This window comes from Zonotrichia leucophrys, chromosome 1 (genome assembly GCF_028769735.1).
Source record: "Zonotrichia leucophrys gambelii isolate GWCS_2022_RI chromosome 1, RI_Zleu_2.0, whole genome shotgun sequence".
Classification (NCBI taxonomy): domain Eukaryota; kingdom Metazoa; phylum Chordata; class Aves; order Passeriformes; family Passerellidae; genus Zonotrichia; species Zonotrichia leucophrys.
The window spans coordinates 77,285,426-77,303,250 of NC_088169.1; the positions used below are offsets into that span (position 1 = coordinate 77,285,426).

The 17,825-nt window shown below is 35.8% G+C and overlaps 1 protein-coding gene across 2 annotated transcripts in view; it reads right to left on the reverse strand.

The window, feature by feature from the left end:
* Window positions 1-17,825, reverse strand: part of CNTN5 (contactin 5) — a 607,907-nt gene that overhangs the window by 158,152 nt on the left and 431,930 nt on the right. For both annotated transcript variants that reach the window (XM_064718603.1, XM_064718594.1), the window contains exon 8: window positions 1,458-1,661. In XM_064718603.1, the coding sequence (XP_064574673.1) occupies window positions 1,458-1,661 (204 nt within the window). The remainder of the gene's footprint in view (window positions 1-1,457; window positions 1,662-17,825) is intronic.

Genomic DNA, 17,825 nt, shown 5'->3' on the forward strand with positions numbered 1-17,825 from the left:
ACATCTTGGAAAGAAGGAAAATAACAGCCATTTTCTCTGTTCCTTTGAGACATGGCAGAGATTGACACCACCTCTCTGCAAGCTCCTTTTGGGCAGTTGTAGAGAGTAATAAACACTCCCCCGAGCCTCCTTTTCTCCAGGCTAAACCCCAGCTCCCTCAGCCACCCCTCATCAGATGTGTTTTCTACACCTCTAGCAGCTTGACTGCCCTTCTCTGGACTCACTCCAGCCCCTCAACGTCCTCTTTCCAACTGAGAGGCCCAGAACAGGATGCAAATTTGAGATGTGGCCTCAAGAGCGCCCAGTACAGCTGGACAATCAATCCCTGCCCTTCTCCTGCTGACCACAGCCTGGCTGATCCAGGCCAGGATGCCATCGGCCTTCTGGGCCACCTGGGCACACTCTGGATCATGTTCAGCTGCTATCAGCCAGCACCCCCAGGTTCTTTTCTGCTGGTCAACTTTGCAGTCGCTCTGCTCCCGGCCTATGGCCCTGCCTGGGGCTGTTGTGGCCCAAATGTGGAATCCAGAACTTGGATCGTCCTTCTGATCCTTCTTGTAGGTGGGCCTCATATTTGCTATTTTCCAGTCAATTGGGACTTTTCTAGATGATCAGGACCGTTGGTAAATAATTGAGAGAGGTTTGGTGGACTCTTTCACCATCTCCCTGTTAGGTGCATCCCATCCAAGCCCATAGACTTGTGGGTATCTAATTGGCACAGCAGATCACAAACCATTCCCTCCTGGATTATGGGTGTATCACTCAGGTTCCCATCCCTAACTTCCAGCTCCAGGAGTTGGGTATCTCGAGTACTACTGCTTTTGGTGTTAAGATTGAGGCAAAGAAAGCACTATCTCAGACTTTTTGTCATCCTCTGACACTATGGCATATTCTGCACCCAGAAAAGGATGAAGATTCTCCTCCTTTTTCTGCCAGTGTATTTAAGGAAACGTTTTTGTGTTGTATTTACACAGAGGCCAAATACATGAATAATCTCCTGGCATCTTGCAGCTGGTCTGCATGACCCATGTGACATTTGCCAGTCCCCAGTGGATGTCCCCAGTGGATGTCTCAGGTGCCTGAGATTATCAGTGTGGCGGTGGCCACCTGGGTTGAGGCAACTGAACTGAGCCCTAAGGAAACAGACATTGCCTATGAAAGAGATGTGCTTCTCTCTGTCAGTGACAGAACATCAGAAGAGAAAGGTGGAGTAACTGTACTAAACAAAGTACACCAAGAGGTGTCAGTTTGCACTTCAGCCTTCGCAGAGCTAAATATTCTCACAAGGTCTGGATGTTCTAAAAGAAATTGCCTTCATGAACAACTTCCCTTTGCCATTTTCTACAGAAAATGGGCACATATACTGAAAAATAATAAAATCATGTTTCTTAAATTAATTAGAGTATTTTTATTTAGGTTTTTTTTCCACATAGTACCCAGAAACAATGCTTTCTTACCATCATTTCTCAGTGTCAGAGGCGTAGGAGGACTCAAAACTCTGGCGTTTGTCACTGTGTTTTTCACCAGGCATATGTAGCTGCCAACATCGGATGTTTGCACCTTGGATATGTAGAGATTGCCTGTCTCCTGAGAGATGAAACGCCTGCTGTCTTCTGCCACAAAAGATGGGAATTCATTAAATACCCAGCTATAGATGATCTCTAAAAGAACACAGAAAGAAAATAAGATAAAGTAATTGCAGAAACAATACTGTGTCATGTTAATAGATACACTAAATTAATGTTCGTTAGCTTTATTTCAATAATCTATGGGGAGAAAAAGTTAAAGATTTTAAAAACCTTTAATTTGTTTGGTTTGGAATTCAAGAGGATATTTTTTTCTCCCCTTGGGAATTTGAAAGTAGCATAAACGTTGAATCCATGAGTTCCTTGTGAAGGCAGAATTAGTTCAGGTGAAATAATTAATTTATTTATCAGACTCAGAAAACAGCAATAAGATATTAAATAAATCCCTTTTCTAGTCTTTGGGCCAAACCAATAATAATATCCAAAGAATTATTTTCTCTACTAGGTCAGATTTGCAGGGAAATATATCAAGACGATTCCTGCAGAGCTGTGGATGACTTCTGCAAATGTTTGTGTATAAACAGGTTTCATTTTGAATATTTTTTTTAAAGTCACTAGATTGTAGTAACTGCTCCACATACCTCGTAGGTAATATTACTGCGTTATCTTTTACATTTGCTTCATTGAAGAATTTCTTAACCTTTCTATTATGCAGCTTAAATCCCTATGATCAATGAATAAGCCCTTAAACCAAAGCTACCAACAAATCATTGACTTTTAAAAATAGCTGTTAAATCTATTCCCTTGGTTCTTATTTTTATCCCATGAATCATCTATTCTATTTACCTGAACATTATATACTTTTCCCTTTATACTCATAATAATTAGTAGAGGGGAAAAAAAGTTATTTCCTATTATTCTGTATGAGATTATATCATGATTTAATAAAAACCTAGATTCATTTATGCCTCAGAATTAGAAGTATCAGTAAAGTTAATGAGATTCTGATTTATCAGGATGTTCCTTGCAGGGAATTATTCATGTGGAGTTTCACCAACTCTGACTTTAAAGCCTTAACCCTATGTATACTTCTTTATGCGTTGTTCTCTTTTTGAGCTTATTTTACATTTTTTCATTCTTTCTTCACAATTGGAAAAAATATTGCTCACTACTTAAACTGGCACATCTGATGAAAGGTTATTTGTTCTGTAATCTCCCTCCTGTAGCCTTCAAAAACCTGGCTTCAAAATGAGAAAACCAAAGTTAGTCCAGGAATGTAAAGTCCCCACTATTTTTCCAAGACACAAACTGCTCCACTGGTATAAGAAATTTCAAGCTTTTAGACTGAAATTTCTTGTGTGGCTACTCATCTTCAGCAGCAACAGGAAGACAGTAATTTCAAGTATATCAGTCTGGTTCTCTCATACTTTTATATAAAGTTAGTTGAAAATGAAAGAGTCAAAGGGGTGAGAGGAAACACCTCGAAATTTAAATTTTGCTATGTAGTTTCCTTTTAGTGATAGGAGAGAAACTGGTGTAAGAAGTGTGAAACATACTACATCTTAGCCAGGTGTGCACTTTGACTATAACAGTATGGAGAGAATTAGGAATTCCAACTGATTTGTCCTTTCTATCCTTGTGTTGTACTGTCCCCTGACACCGTGGCGAGAAAGAAAAAAAGAGGCACAATGACTGCTTTTTCAAACAATATAAGCAAACAGTACATATAGTGCTAATAAGATGCAGTATCTTCTGAAAAAATTTTTAGGAAGTTTACTCTAATTTTGAAATCAGATGAAAACTCTCTCCTAAAAATCCTTGTGGTATCAATATAAAAATGCTGTGTTAAAGGACTGAACATACTTAGTTGTCAGGAGGGGAAGACTGTCTCAAAATCTCAAAATGGGGACTTAAACTGCACACATTGACTTTTTACTAAAATCTTTTTTAGATTTATTAGTAATTCTGGGGGCTACATAGGACTCTAAGGAATTAAGATCTCTCAGAGAATTCTCTGAGTGTTCAGATTTTCCTTCCTCTTCTGTTATGTTTCAGGCAAAATACTAATTATGCCCCAAATATATATTGGAAATTTTTATTACCACATTTTACCATAATGCTTTATCTGGCAAAAAATTATTCATGGCACTACAAAATTCTACAAAATGATGATGAATACACAAGTTCAAGGAAAATACACAGGCTTTAACTGAAGACCTGTTACCAATTCAAATGGAAAGTAATCAGTCTCACTAATTGCTCTGGTTTAAAAGTAGTTCAAAGCAAATCCAAAACAGTCATCAGTGTGGGTTCACTGGCAGTTCACACAGAAGAGAATTTTCTCCATTAATAGCCTAAAACCACTTACAATTAATTATTCATTTATTAATTAGAATTAATACTAAAGAACAGATTTCAGGCAATAAATTTTTGTGCCTCTAAGGAAATAAAATACTTAGTCTGTGCTGGTGCTGAATCCAGGGGGATACTGTCATTTTGGCACTTAATTATTTTTGCTGTTAAAAATGGTGTGATGGATGAATGTGTACTGGCAGAGTGTACTGAGACAAAAAAACGTAACAGAACTCCCACCAAACCTGAAGCTCAAACCATTTATGATATAGAGCTGTAGTTAAGGCTTTTTTTTTTTTTTTTTTTTTTTTTTTTTAATGCACACCTAGAGCATCTGTATTCCAGCCAGGAGCCCAAACTCTTCAGTCTAGAAGAAAGTGTTAGCGGTTTACTTCTTGATTCTTGTCAGCCCATTGAAATTGAAAGAATTGCTCCTAATTTTCATTTCTAAAAAGCAAAACCCCAGGAACACCCTTTAAAATACTTGAAGAATGCATCTGAATGCTCAGGTCTGGAATGCAGCTGGAATTCTTGGTCTCCTTTGCAGGTGAAAAGGCCCTTAGACACTTCATGAATTTTTTTTTTTCCTCCTGTTAAACCTGGTTAATGAGTTCAGCAGATTCTTAAATAAAATTCTGAGGGTCATGTCCATACACTATACATAGGTTTCAGTGGAAATATCTCAGGAAAATGTTGCACACCAGTCAGAAACAACCACAGCTGGCTTGGGATCTGGGGACCCCACAGTTTTTTAGCTGACAGAAATAGATGGATGATCTTGCAGAAGTGATTTCACAAAAGGGTGTTCGCAGAATGACTGCAATTAAGGGAAAATGGGTGTACCTTGACATTGATCCATTGTGCAAATATCTCACACTTCTAAATTTGCAGCCCAAGAAGAGGATGAATCATGCATCGCTGTTCACATTCTTGGACTCTGACTGTTTCTGTTTTGTATGCCAGCAAAATTACAAGTTAGAGTTTTTAAAAAACAAAATTGCTAGCAAAGGCTGGCCAAGTACAAAACCAGGGGGTTTGTTTCATTTTGCTGGTTTGTTTTTCTACTGTCAGTTTTTAGCATAAGCCAATAACCACATGAATAAAAGACACATTAAAAAAAACCCCAAACTAATAAAAAGACAATAATGGAAAATCAATATTTAAAACATAGCTGTCTTTCTGTAGACAAATGTGTAATCATACTCTACATCACAATAAAATATTCTGAAACAGTGGATGTAGTTACATGTCACAAGTCCCACAAGAGTTCAGCACAGCAGCACATGTAAACCACAGGAAGAAAGGTATTTAAATATTATCTGAAATCCTACTCATACAAAATGGTAAACTGCTGAGTGAACTTTCAGGATTTGAGAACAAGAAGCCGAAGACCAAATGGATGACACCAGGTCTATTTGTACACAGTTCACTGCAGTTTTTACTGAACTTCAAGCCCAAATTTTCCTATAATTGTTTATGTTACAAGATTTTAGAACCAGTGTCATTTGGCCAAGCACAAATACAATTGTCCTTGCATTATTTTTCAATGGGATATTGTACTCCAGAGGTGCATCTCAAGCCTGACAGACAAATAATGTTGACTTTCAAGAAATTTTTAAGCTAAAAGTCAGTGCTACCAAAATCTAAGTAAACCAAACCAGAACTTTAAAATCAGAAAGTAATTACTTTAGATATGGACCGTATGAAGTAATCTGCTTTTGAGAAAAATCTTAGTAAATGTTTTTTCCATGCTGTACACAATTTTCTTTCAATAGGGAAAAATAAGTTTAAGACAAAAGATAAAACTAAACACTGTATTATACATAAGTTTGGAGTTTTTTTCAGAAGATGTGCTGAGGTTTTTTTTATTTTTATGCCCACCTTTTTTATTTTTAATGTGACATCAGGGACAAAATGTCAAAGAGGATGCAGAGCCCTTCCTTGAAATTACAGTTGTCTCCCAACTTAAGGAAATCCACAGATACTTTACATCAACACAAACAGAAAAAGAGAATAAAAAGATGGAGAAATTATGTATTGTAGAACAGTTGTAAATGGATGTGTGGTGGGCTGAAAAAGTCTTCTGCTGCTATATTCTCATATATAATGTTTTGGTGTAAAAATTATATAAGTAATTTTGGTAACTACAAAACTGATAGTTCCTTTTGTGAATGACCAACCTTGTTTACAGAAGGATGTCTCTAAGGAAATATTTATATTTTTTTTTCTGAAGATGATTTGGAAAGTCTTCCTAATGTAGCCTTCCTAATGTCCAATTCTCTTTCTGTATTTTATTAAACACTTTTTACTAGGCTATATAGGTCAAAATCTGGGTCATTTTGTGATGAAGCAGTAAGAAGAGCTCATCTATTTCCTGACAGAATTAATTTATAGTCAGAAATCTTGCTTACTATAATTTCTTAAATGATTTTTGTAGTTCTGTTTTCTCTGCTAAACAGCACTAATTCCTAAACTGTCACAATGTGATGTACTTCCCATAATGGATGGAGCTGGAATACTCACATATCAGCATTTTTCCTAGTGCTTTTGGAGATATTCTGATGCAGAAAATGTCAGTACTATGGCAATGTAAAAGTGTTCCTGTCACTGTGGGTCAGTATGAAATAATGCCTGAAGTATTGTAAAGAGAGCTGGGCTGAGGCATTCAGATAACACCAAATATTCACTCCTGTGTTTGTTACTGCCTGAATGTTTCCCAGATTTGCTTCAGGGATTTTCTCTTAAGAAATTGTTCCATTCATCCTTTTAACATGAGGTTTCTGGACAGCCTTTTCAGCAGCCCTGTTAGCTGAGTGGTATTTTGGGTCCAAGTGAAGACATAACAAGAAGGTTGTTATATAAACTCTATTAAGGTCACTGAAAACCTAAGTGTCCATAACATGGCTAAATTTTGCCTATTCGAGGGCAAAGCATGCAAAATAGCCATGCCATAATTGCACTTCTGTGGAGTTATAATGTTTGTACAAGAAATAATTCCAGCTCTAGACTTCATTTTGTTGTGTAGTGGGACATCCCATTGGAAAAATATATTTCTCTTCATCCACTTAGAATTTGCCTTGATTACTCTAATTCCACAAGATGGCAGTACTTGATGAATAAATGGTATTGATGCCTGATGACAGCCAAAATCTGAGATAATCTGGAAGTTTTTGCAAATCTGAAGAAGTCTTTATTGCTATATTTTAATTGATAAGTAAAGCAGCAAAAAGTAAACTCAAGATTACAGGCTGAATTTACTATATATTATATTAAATGTATGTATAAATTTCAAATACATTATTAAATATATATATATGAAATATATTGAAATATATATATCTATTCAATGAAAATTTCAAGATGGATTTCCCTTAGCATTTATAATTATACTATTTGAATGAAATAAACTGTCAGGAAATATATAGGCCTACATCTCCTCTTCTGAAAATATAAGGCCGAATTTTATGCTAAGCCCAGTTTTGAACTTTTCCCTCACGATATTCTGTACACTATCCAGAGAATAAGGGTACAATATGCAGTACCCTCTAATAATGGGGAACACTTCACATTAAGAGGGAAAAAAGGCTTCTTTTTAGCTAAAATGAATGAAAACAATGCATTGTTCCTCCATCCTCCCAGTGCAACCAGATAAATAATTGTGGTGCATTTCCCTGTGCTGCTATGGTTTATTATCAATGCTCAATAATCTTCCAAGAAAATATTTAATGAACATAATTTATTTGTTGTATTGTAACACACCCACATGGAGCAAACAGATATTGTTGATTTATCAGTTAGCAATTAAATTGGTTATTTCCTTCTCTGGAGGCTTTGTATGTACTGCTCACTTATCTGAAACACAATTCTTCCAATCACATGTTTGTCTTTCTTCAGATTCAATTACAATGATAAATCTCCAAATATTTTCTTTCTTATAACCACTCACACAGTTAATAGCTAAAGAAATTCTAGAAAAGGTAAATGTAGTGTCAGGATTCATCTTGTTCTGGAGGATGCAAATATTATATTGTAGTTACCAGTGTAGACAGCCAATGTAGTCTCATTTGTACTTTAATATTCATGAAATATAACCAGTCACTGAGGCATATAAAGACTAATGAAATGTATTTCTCATACATGCACTCTTTAAAAACACCACATAGCATACGACAAAAAATACAACTTTGAAAAGATATTGGATTATCATATGTATTTGATTGTTATTGGTATGATTCTCATAATAAAAAAAGAAACCTGTTCCAGAATGTGTCAAAATACTGTTATCAAAACCACACATTATTCAGGCCCTTCTTCTGCCCTCAGGCAAGACCAAATATTCTCAGCACACACTAAAAGAATGTTCAGTGATTTATATTCCTAAATTTAGATCTTCACAATAACCTATTTTTTATTGGATAATTGGACAGTTTTTTAATATTTATCTATATTATTTTTTAATACTGTTTATTGCCTTTAACAAATTCCATATTGGAAGTACTGAAAACACATTACTGGAAAGCAATATTAAACTTTTGCAGCTACAGTGGAATACTATTACCCCTGTGCATATCAAACTTTTGTTTGCAAGGCTGGATCAGCCAAATCTCTTCAACTTTTCTTCAAAAGTTTTGATTTTTAATCCTTTATTTAATTTTATTGTTTTCATCTCCTCTGCTTTCTACATCTTATAATGTAGGACCCAAAGTTGGACATCAACACTACTGAGCAGTGGAACAAGAGTCACTCATACTCCACAGGTAGCCGCTCTCTTAGGATGTCCTAGAATTCTACTACTGAATTATCCATTCTACTAAGTCTTCTGTTATTTTTTTTAAATTGCATTTTTCTAAAGAAAAATGCCATTTAATCACTTATTCCTTTATATTTTATTTGTATATTTGATCTTTGATAAGAACAGCAATCTGAATTTTGCTGAATTTTTTGTTATTCCTCATGAACCATTTGTCTAATACACTGATCATTTTTGCTTTTCATTCTGTGTTCTGTAGTAATTGTAACCTCTTTCAGGGGTCATTCTCAAATGCTAAATATGCCTTTCTTTCCCCTAGGTCACACACACTTGCAAAACATAAAATTTAATTTAATATATATTCTCAGTAACCTTCTCATGTAAAGAAATGCTTAGACATATTTAAGGTCATTTTATCAATATACATTGCTATTTTATGTAAATAAAGAAGATATTTAAATCACAGAAATTTATGGGAGAAGAGCCTGATAGGAGAAACAAATAAAGTTGTGATAATATTTGAAAGTATTTTTTGAGGAAGGTGAACACTGGAAACAGAAAATTCTCAACACAAGGCAGAAAAAAACTACATAAAAAGTTTGAAAATTAATTTTTTGAAGCAATTAAGAGATTTTAAACAACTCTGTTATTTATAGTCTTATTTTTTAGATAGGAATGGAAATCAACATTTATATAGGAAATTCCTGAATGCTTCATATAAATTGATGTTCTATGGTTTATAACACAACAGGTAATACAAATGCCACTGTATATTGTTATTTTCTGTGAAAAGTAGGAAAAAAATAGGTGATAAAGAGCAATAAAGTAAATAATGTAAATAATTAATACTAGAGAATCACTATTGAAACCACTGAAAAATCCACGGCCAGCAGGAGCAGGGCAGTGACCGTCCCCCTGTACCCAGCACTGCTGAGGCCACAGCTCCAATCCTGTGCTCAGTTCTGGGCCCCTCAGTGCCAGAGAGACATTGAGGGGCTGGAGCTTGTCCAGGGAAGGGCAGCGGAGCTGGGGCAGGGTGTTTAGCAGAAATCCTGTGAGGAACCTGCCTGGGAGTGTTTAGCCTGGAGAAAGAGAGGTTTGGGAAGATCTCAGTCTCTAAAACTACCTGAAAGGAGATTGTAGCCAGGTGGGGGTCAGTCTCCTCCCTCAAGCAAAAGCTGAAATAATAAGAAGAAATGGCCGCAGGTTGTGCCAGGGGAAATTTGAATTGGATATTAGAAAGCCTTCACCAAAAATGCTGTGGAACATAGGAACAAGCTTTCTAGGGAAGTGATGAATTCACAAACCTTGCAGGTATTTAGAGGACATATAGCCATGGCACTTAGGGTTGCTGGATTAGATGATCTTAAAGGGTCTTCTCCAATCTAAATGATTCTATGATTAGTAATTTCCAAAGAGAAGAACTAAATTTGGTCTATCATTAGAAAGGGTAATCAAGATGATACACATCATTAAAAATTTATCTGTTTCAATCTTAGATGAAATAGTTCAGTGGGTGATATGAGATTTGATTAATATCTAATTTAAATAGTGAGATATAATTAACAATATTGGAAGAAAGTGTATCTAGTCAAAGTAACTCATTTTTATAATTCTTTGTATTGACCAAGAGAGCAAAGTTTCTGTAATAGGTCCAGAATTCAAATTCATATTTTATAAAACAACATATTGACTAAAATATTAGAATAAACATAAAATTAACTTACTGTGCATTGAAGGGAATAAAAGCTGACTGCACAGCATGATGAAGAGGACCAGATGTGGAATTCTTTGTCCTCTCCTGCTGATCATTTTAAGAATTAAAAGAAACCTATGCGTTTGTAATCACTGATCTACAGGAAATATAAAATTTGTCAAAGGTAAAAATGCAGAAAACATCACTGATAAACTCTTATTTAGATAGCTTATTATTATTAGAACCATCTTAATGATGGAAATGTGTTGAATCTACAAGTTGATTGTTCCTTAATAATGTGAATGAACAAGGATTCTGTGATAATGCTTAACTAACTATTGCATTCATATGAAAATTGTGGCACTGGAAAATAATGAATATGTTGTTTAATGCTAGGAAAATATCATTGTGTAGAATATGTGTGGAAATTATTTTCTCTGGCAAAACATTCGACAGAATTTAAAGGGTTTTTAATTTTTTTTTTTCATTCACACTTTAGTTTGTCTTGTTCTCTGATCATGTTATGGCACTTGATTTTCTCTATAATTGAACGACACTGGTGATACTTACTGCAGCACTCTCTGCTCTCCTCTAAGTTTGATGCAGTGGTGAGTATGATGAAAAATCCTACTCCAGAGCTTTTTGACTAGTAGGGAACCCAGAGTCCCTCATCCAAGGGGGCGACTACTTTGCATGGAAATTTCATTTTATGACTATTTCAATGATGCCAATAGGTAGTGCATTTTGAAGGCATAAATAGGACATTTTTCAAAACAGTAAAACAGAAGTAATGTGTGGATGATGATCATCCAAATTTGTAGAATATTGCTCTGTCTTAAGTCTTTGTCATCTGAGAGATGCAAAATGTGTAATTTTCCTTATTCAGCAGAAGAAACTCTGAAAAGCAAATTCTGTAATTTGGCTACAAATGCTCACGAGTACTTCAATTATAATAGTATCAGTCTCTCAAGGACTTATATATATATATGTTTCAGTTCAGTTTCTTGTTCTTAAAAGAAAGCAGTAATTTAAATTTGTCCCTTTACATCGCAGTCACCTTGATTCCTGATGCCAGGAAGGATTAATAGTAGCAGAAAGATTTCTTTAACAAGATTTAAATTCAGGCTTCTGGGTATAGAAATGAAAATAAAAGGCAAGTAGAGCTCTAGTTTATACTTCAAACCACTCTTTTTTAGCAGAATTCACCATTCTATACATGTAGTTGTTGTCATAGGAATTGTACTGTCAAAATGTAGGTTCTTGGAGTCTGTGGAGTTACCCTTGCATGACTGTACACAGTGAACTTAAGACATAGCCCACTGCCTCTCTGCTTTATATTCTCTTGATATTAAGTGTTTTAATATAAATATAAAGGCTTTTGCTGGGTCTATTTGCAGGTCAGTGCTTGGTGAATTCCACCATGGGCATAACACAATATGACTGATGAATCTTTCTCAGGCCTGATTCTTTGGTCCTATAGTATTTCTTCCCCTAAGGCAATAAAAGGAAGTGACTTTCCAGCAGTCCTGAATCAAGCTATAGTCAAATGGATATCTCCACTAACACATAATTCTTTTAGTTTCTAATATTTTTTCCTCTTCTCACCAGTTCTTTTTCCATCTATAAGAAATGCCAAAAGACACACACAAAACTTTAGAGACAATGAATCCTTAGGACTTTTGTGGATGATCATCAGGTACACGTAGCTATTCTCTAATCCTCCCTCCAAATATGATTTTCAAATATGTAAAAAATCCAAACAACAACATAACAGTATAAATTTCGTAATCCTCCAGATGTTAAAGGTCTTGTGCTCAGCTCCTTCTTGATGTATTTTCTAGTCTTAAATGTACCAAGGAATGGATTGGCCATTACATTGTTCTGAACATAATGGAACTGGGGAACATATGCCTCAGAGAATAGCATAAAACCAATTTTATAGTTCAAAAGAAATTTTTTACATACTAAGATCGATGGTGACAGATGATTTTTTTCCACCTTAATTAAAAAATAAAGTGCAGACAAAGAGGAAGAAACATGTCACATTAGCAAATTGCCCCAGAATGCTGATATTGTTGTTCAGCCATGTTGTACAAATAAATCATCACAAATAACGTCAGCAACAATAAATCATTTAAAGTGTAACAGTGTTGAGAATGCAACTCCTACCTGTTTCTACATACAGACATTACACTGTTGCATCCCTGTGCATACTGTTCTGCACTGCTGGAAACCCAGTCAACTGCTTCCACCCATCTTCTACTTGTCACATTATGGTTATTGAGACATGATATGTAGCCTTCTATTGTCTTATTTTTAGCCTAGACCACTATCACAGGATTATGTATCCCCTCCTGAAAACCTCAGCAATAGCAAAGTGAAGCATTTTAAATACATATGATGTGTCCCATTGCACATAGGTATCAAATGGAAGAAGGTATTTGTCCAACTCTCCTATTCTTTTTGTTTATTCTAAAGGAAATATCATTAATAAAATAACGCAAACAGCAGGAAGTCCATCACTCTCTTCTGCTGATTATGTACATAATTTTCAGAAGTCTTATTCTGTTTTTCAAAATCCATTTTCATTTAGGAGTAGGAAAGAATTGTGACATGATGCCTCAAGATTTTTAGCTTTTTCATGTATTTCTAGCTTTTCAGATTTTTAATATATAGCTGTATATCTTGTAGCACTTTCTGACACTCTAGAATGGTAATGATCCTTTCTCACACATTATGCCACACTCTTGAAATTCTGTTTGGTTTTATTTTCAAGGGGAACAATTTCTAACAAGAACATCCTGCTTTGCACCAGAAGTTGGGAGGCATGACAAGATACAGGGCTAAGAACCCCAATGGAGCAGGTCCAAGGGTGGGTTAACAACCTTTCTCCCTTTGGATGTACTTGCTAGATATACTAATTAGTTAAACTTACAAAAACTGGGAAAATTAAATCCTGTGTGTGCACATAAGTATATTTTGTGCACCTGAAAGCTTTAATTTAAAAACTGCCATTTTTGTTATCAATTTTAATATTATTTGTAAGGTTTTCCTTCCGATTCTTGGCAACAAAAGATCTGGATCTTGTAAAATCACAAGATATGGATTGGAAATCAGTGCAATTTTAGTCTTTCTTTGATGTTTTCTTTATAGATCATCCACTATTATCCTTTGGAAAATAGGTATTGCTTCTTTCTTCTCACATTTGATAGAGGTGAGAATAGACTCTTCGGGATTGAAACTAGCTTGCTAAACTCCTAAAGGACTTTGTGGTTCTGCAGGAAAAGCCAAGCTGTCAAATACTTTATCACTATTGCCTACATCCTTCTTTTCATTCTCTCTCCCTACTCCTGAATTTTTATCCCTGCAGTCTCCTATAGGACATTTTCTCACTTTTTGAAAGAGGAAAAATAGCATGGAAATTAATGCTCCAATAAACCTATAAATTAAGGAAAATTTTCTTGTTGCAGGTTCTCCACTCAGGGGCAGCAGCATCAAAACAACAGGAACTGTATCAACTGGCTAAAGAAGTCATCACAATGATTTTACCAGTATTGAAACAGAGCATAAGAACATGGGAGATAGAATGGGTAAACAATTATCAGAATTAAGAGTGATATTAATTATTAAATTTTTAAAAAGAGGACATTTTGGTCATAAAAAGTCACCTTTTCACTATAACTGGTCTGGAAAACATAATTTGTTGCTAGAAGATATAGAATGTACATGTACTGCTGTACAGTGATTCAGATCTGGCTATAATCAGATTGCTGTCTGAACTCTTACATTATTATGCTTATACCTATCCAGTCATTTTCTCCTTGAAAAATCCAAGCAATTGCCTTTAACATATTTAATGTTAAATTATAGCTGCCTTCATGCCAGTTATAATTTTATAGTATGGGAAAAAACCCCATAATACATCCATATATGTGTATATATATATATATATGTATTTCTAAACAATTTCTAGTTTTCCGTTTGAAAAAGAAAAATGCAAACAAGATATCCCAACCATTCGTACCACTTAATTTATTTGGAACAATCTTCCTGAACTGATTAAATTGGGTTTTATGAAAATCTCTGTCTCATTAAGCTTTGAATCACCTCGAATGGTCGTAAGTTCCCTTTCATACTTAAAAAATAAGGAATAAATGACTTTATTATATAGAGAAACTTATTAGCAGAATCTGGCAGAACTCAGATCGGTTTTGTCCAAAGCCTTCTGCCTCTGAATCAAACCTGGTCTCCTAACATTTGCAGTAGTCATCTCTACCAGAATCACCATTGAATTCAGCTAATAATGCCTAGTGTGGGGAGAATTGCATTTTTTGAAAACTCCCCCTGTTTTCATCCTGGTTTTTTTGCATCCTTTAAGATTTCATCACAATGGTCATGGAGATAAAAAGCTAGAATCCAGAAACTTAGAAATAGATAATTTCTCACTTCTTTCTCTGTTTCCTCTTGTTTCAGCTATCTGATCAGCATTGTATTTCTGGCTTCTTTCCCTTAGTTGCACAGATTAATGTGTGCATTCTCACTCTATTATTTTCTGTGATAGGGAGAGGTAATTAGGATTAATTAGGAATTTTCTAACTTGAACAAAATGGGCCTTCTGATATTTAGCTAGTTGATGTGTTAGTGAAATGATATTTTTCCAGGCTTAGTAAAACATTGCATCTAAAGAGTGAATGGATTCTGATGGGAAGGTGACTATGAATGGGTCAGTTCTGGGAGAGCCCTGTACCTCTGAGATGGTAACTGCTGTGTGTGACATCAGTCTTAAATCTGTGAACCTTGGGCTGCTGCTGTTTTACAAATTGTGTAACCATTGCCACAGAAAGCATTTGTGCAACATTTTAGTTGGTACTTTTCCTACACAAGCTGAGGAAAAGTTGATTCGATACCCTGAGCATCCATTTCTGTTAAAACTGGCAGGACAATGCTGTCTGGTTTAACCCCTAAACTAAGAGGTTTCTGCTAGTTATGCCTAATTGGTTGGGACATATCAGTAACTGGCTAGTAACTTGTCTTGAGGGAAGAGGAGCTTGCCCACTAGAGAAACTTTTCATCATTGTCCTATTTGTCAGGCTGTAGACAAATAGTCATGTACAGCTGGTGACTGAGAGGCAATAGTGCATGAGCCTGAGGGCCAACTCACTCCACATATTTTAAAAATTAATTAATCTCTCATGCTTCTCCCTCTTTTCTTGGTATCTCCTTTCACTTTGTTTCTCCTGAGCTGTCAGCTGGGGTAATATATGTAGACAATACTGTGACTATGAAACTACAGCACACATCCCTTAAGGAGAGCCCTGTCAGGGCTGCCCCCATCATCCATTGTTGTGTGCTGCCTTAATTGGGCAAGGTCAACCATCTTCTTCTCACTACGTTTTCATAGTCCCTGAGGGGACAAACAGCTCCTGTGAGTGATCCAGTGGGTGTAGGGACATTTCAAACTACAAAAATGCCAACCAACCAACCAACCAACCAACCAACCAACCAAAAAAAAAAAATCCAAAACTCAGAAAAACTCACCAAAACCCCAACAACAACAACACAAGAAACCCAACCAAACAAAAAATGAGAGAAAATCTAGACTTATTTATCCATACACCTACTATACAGACATTGTCTAGAATTTGGGTCACGTGCAATCATTACAATGTAATTAAAATCTAATAACAACACATCACCAACAGACTGGGAGTAACTCCACTCTGGCAAATACAGCTTGTTAAAATGCTGCCCTACAAAAAATTTTGTAATCCCCAAACTCTTAAATTTCATATCCTCAGATGAATGCCTTTAACAAGACTGAGGAAGGAAACCTTAAAATGTGCTTCAGGGAAGTCAGCAGCCAAATTACTGGTCATGTATTGAGTAATGAAAAGACCATAGAAGAAAAAAAGTTAATTGCATTTTTTCATTCCATAATGAAATCTACAGGCATGGTCATCAATCAGTTGCACAAATAAAGAACACATATTCCTATGCTGAGAAATGTCAGGGGCCATGGACATTCTATTTAAGGATAACACCCATGTGAATTATCATTATAAGACATTAAAGCTTCAAAAGCAGTCTAGTAAAAGTGACAAAGTGACGATGCAAGAGTGAAACACCTTTATGATTCTTCCAAGCAAATATGTGATGTGTGAAGAGATAAGATAACCCTATGAAGTTAACACAGAATTAGGACAGGAAAATAAATGTTGAGATACTCTGAACCTGTCCTCTGATGCTTTTTATTCTCCCATTACTGAAAAGCAAAATTTAAGGTTTATTCAAGTTATCCATAGAGGACAAATCTTCACAAGACTATAATAAAATCTAATAGGGAAATGCAGGAACCCTTCGACTCATGATCTAACTCTGGTACACAGAATCTCAAACAGAGGTTTTAAAACATTCTGCCTGGATAATTTATAAGTTATAGACATGCAAAGTAGAGATGAGAAACTTGTCATGTATTTTATATGTGACCTAATAAGTGTTTATTACATAAATCTTTCCATCCTGTACGGTAAGCAATTATTTTCTACTATTGTTACTTAAGAGGGCCTATTTCTGATTCCCAGCTTCAGGCTCCTACTAGGAATCAAAACAAGTGAAGAACAAACTATGGCATGCAATTATGAGAAAAACAAAACAGAACTGAGTATTCTATAGTGTATATTAGTATAATGTAATATAGTATACTCTATAGGATCCATATTAGATCCCTTAGAGCAGTTCAACAGCTGGTGAAGTCTAAGAGACTAGGATTTGGCTTCCATTTTAACAAGAATATAAACTTTTAAGGAGAAAAAACAATAACAACAACCACAACAAAACGCCCCAATCCTCAAACATCAGTGTTCCTCTCAATCTCACTTTTGTTAGTAGAAGGGAAAGTATACTGGAGCATTGGACAGTTCTACCTTCTCAGCAAGTTTAGCAGTTTGGGAGAGATGATAATTGTTTACAGTGACTGTGAAGTGTTCAACTTACCAACACCAGCTTCATACTTATTGACCTCTACAAACTAAGAGAAGGTACTGAGTGATTAATAAGTTCTGTTTAGCTTATGGGAGAGTCATGGTTAGAGGCATGCCCTGCCCAGCTTTTTTGGTAAATGTCGGATCTCAGGATCTCAGTCCTGAGGTGCTGAGCCTCCGAGACCACCTTGGGGGGCTCGGGAGTCCTGGAATGTTGCCAGAAGTGTCTGGTGGCTGGACTTTGGTCCTACACAGGAGACGACAAGGATGAGGGCTTCACCGGGGTGAATGGTGAAGGGATTAGCTAATTAGAGGGTGAGACACAGGGTTTAGGATTTATGTACAGGGGGGTTTAGAGAAGTAAGATGGAGGAATTGGGGTGTGTCCTGTCCTTCTTCTTCTTCCTCTTCTCCTCCATCTTCTTTGGCCACGGTGGCACCTTTGGATTGGTTATTACTGAGAGTACACCGAGTTATAAGAATAGATGGTATTGGGGAAAAATGATAAATATTGTACACGTA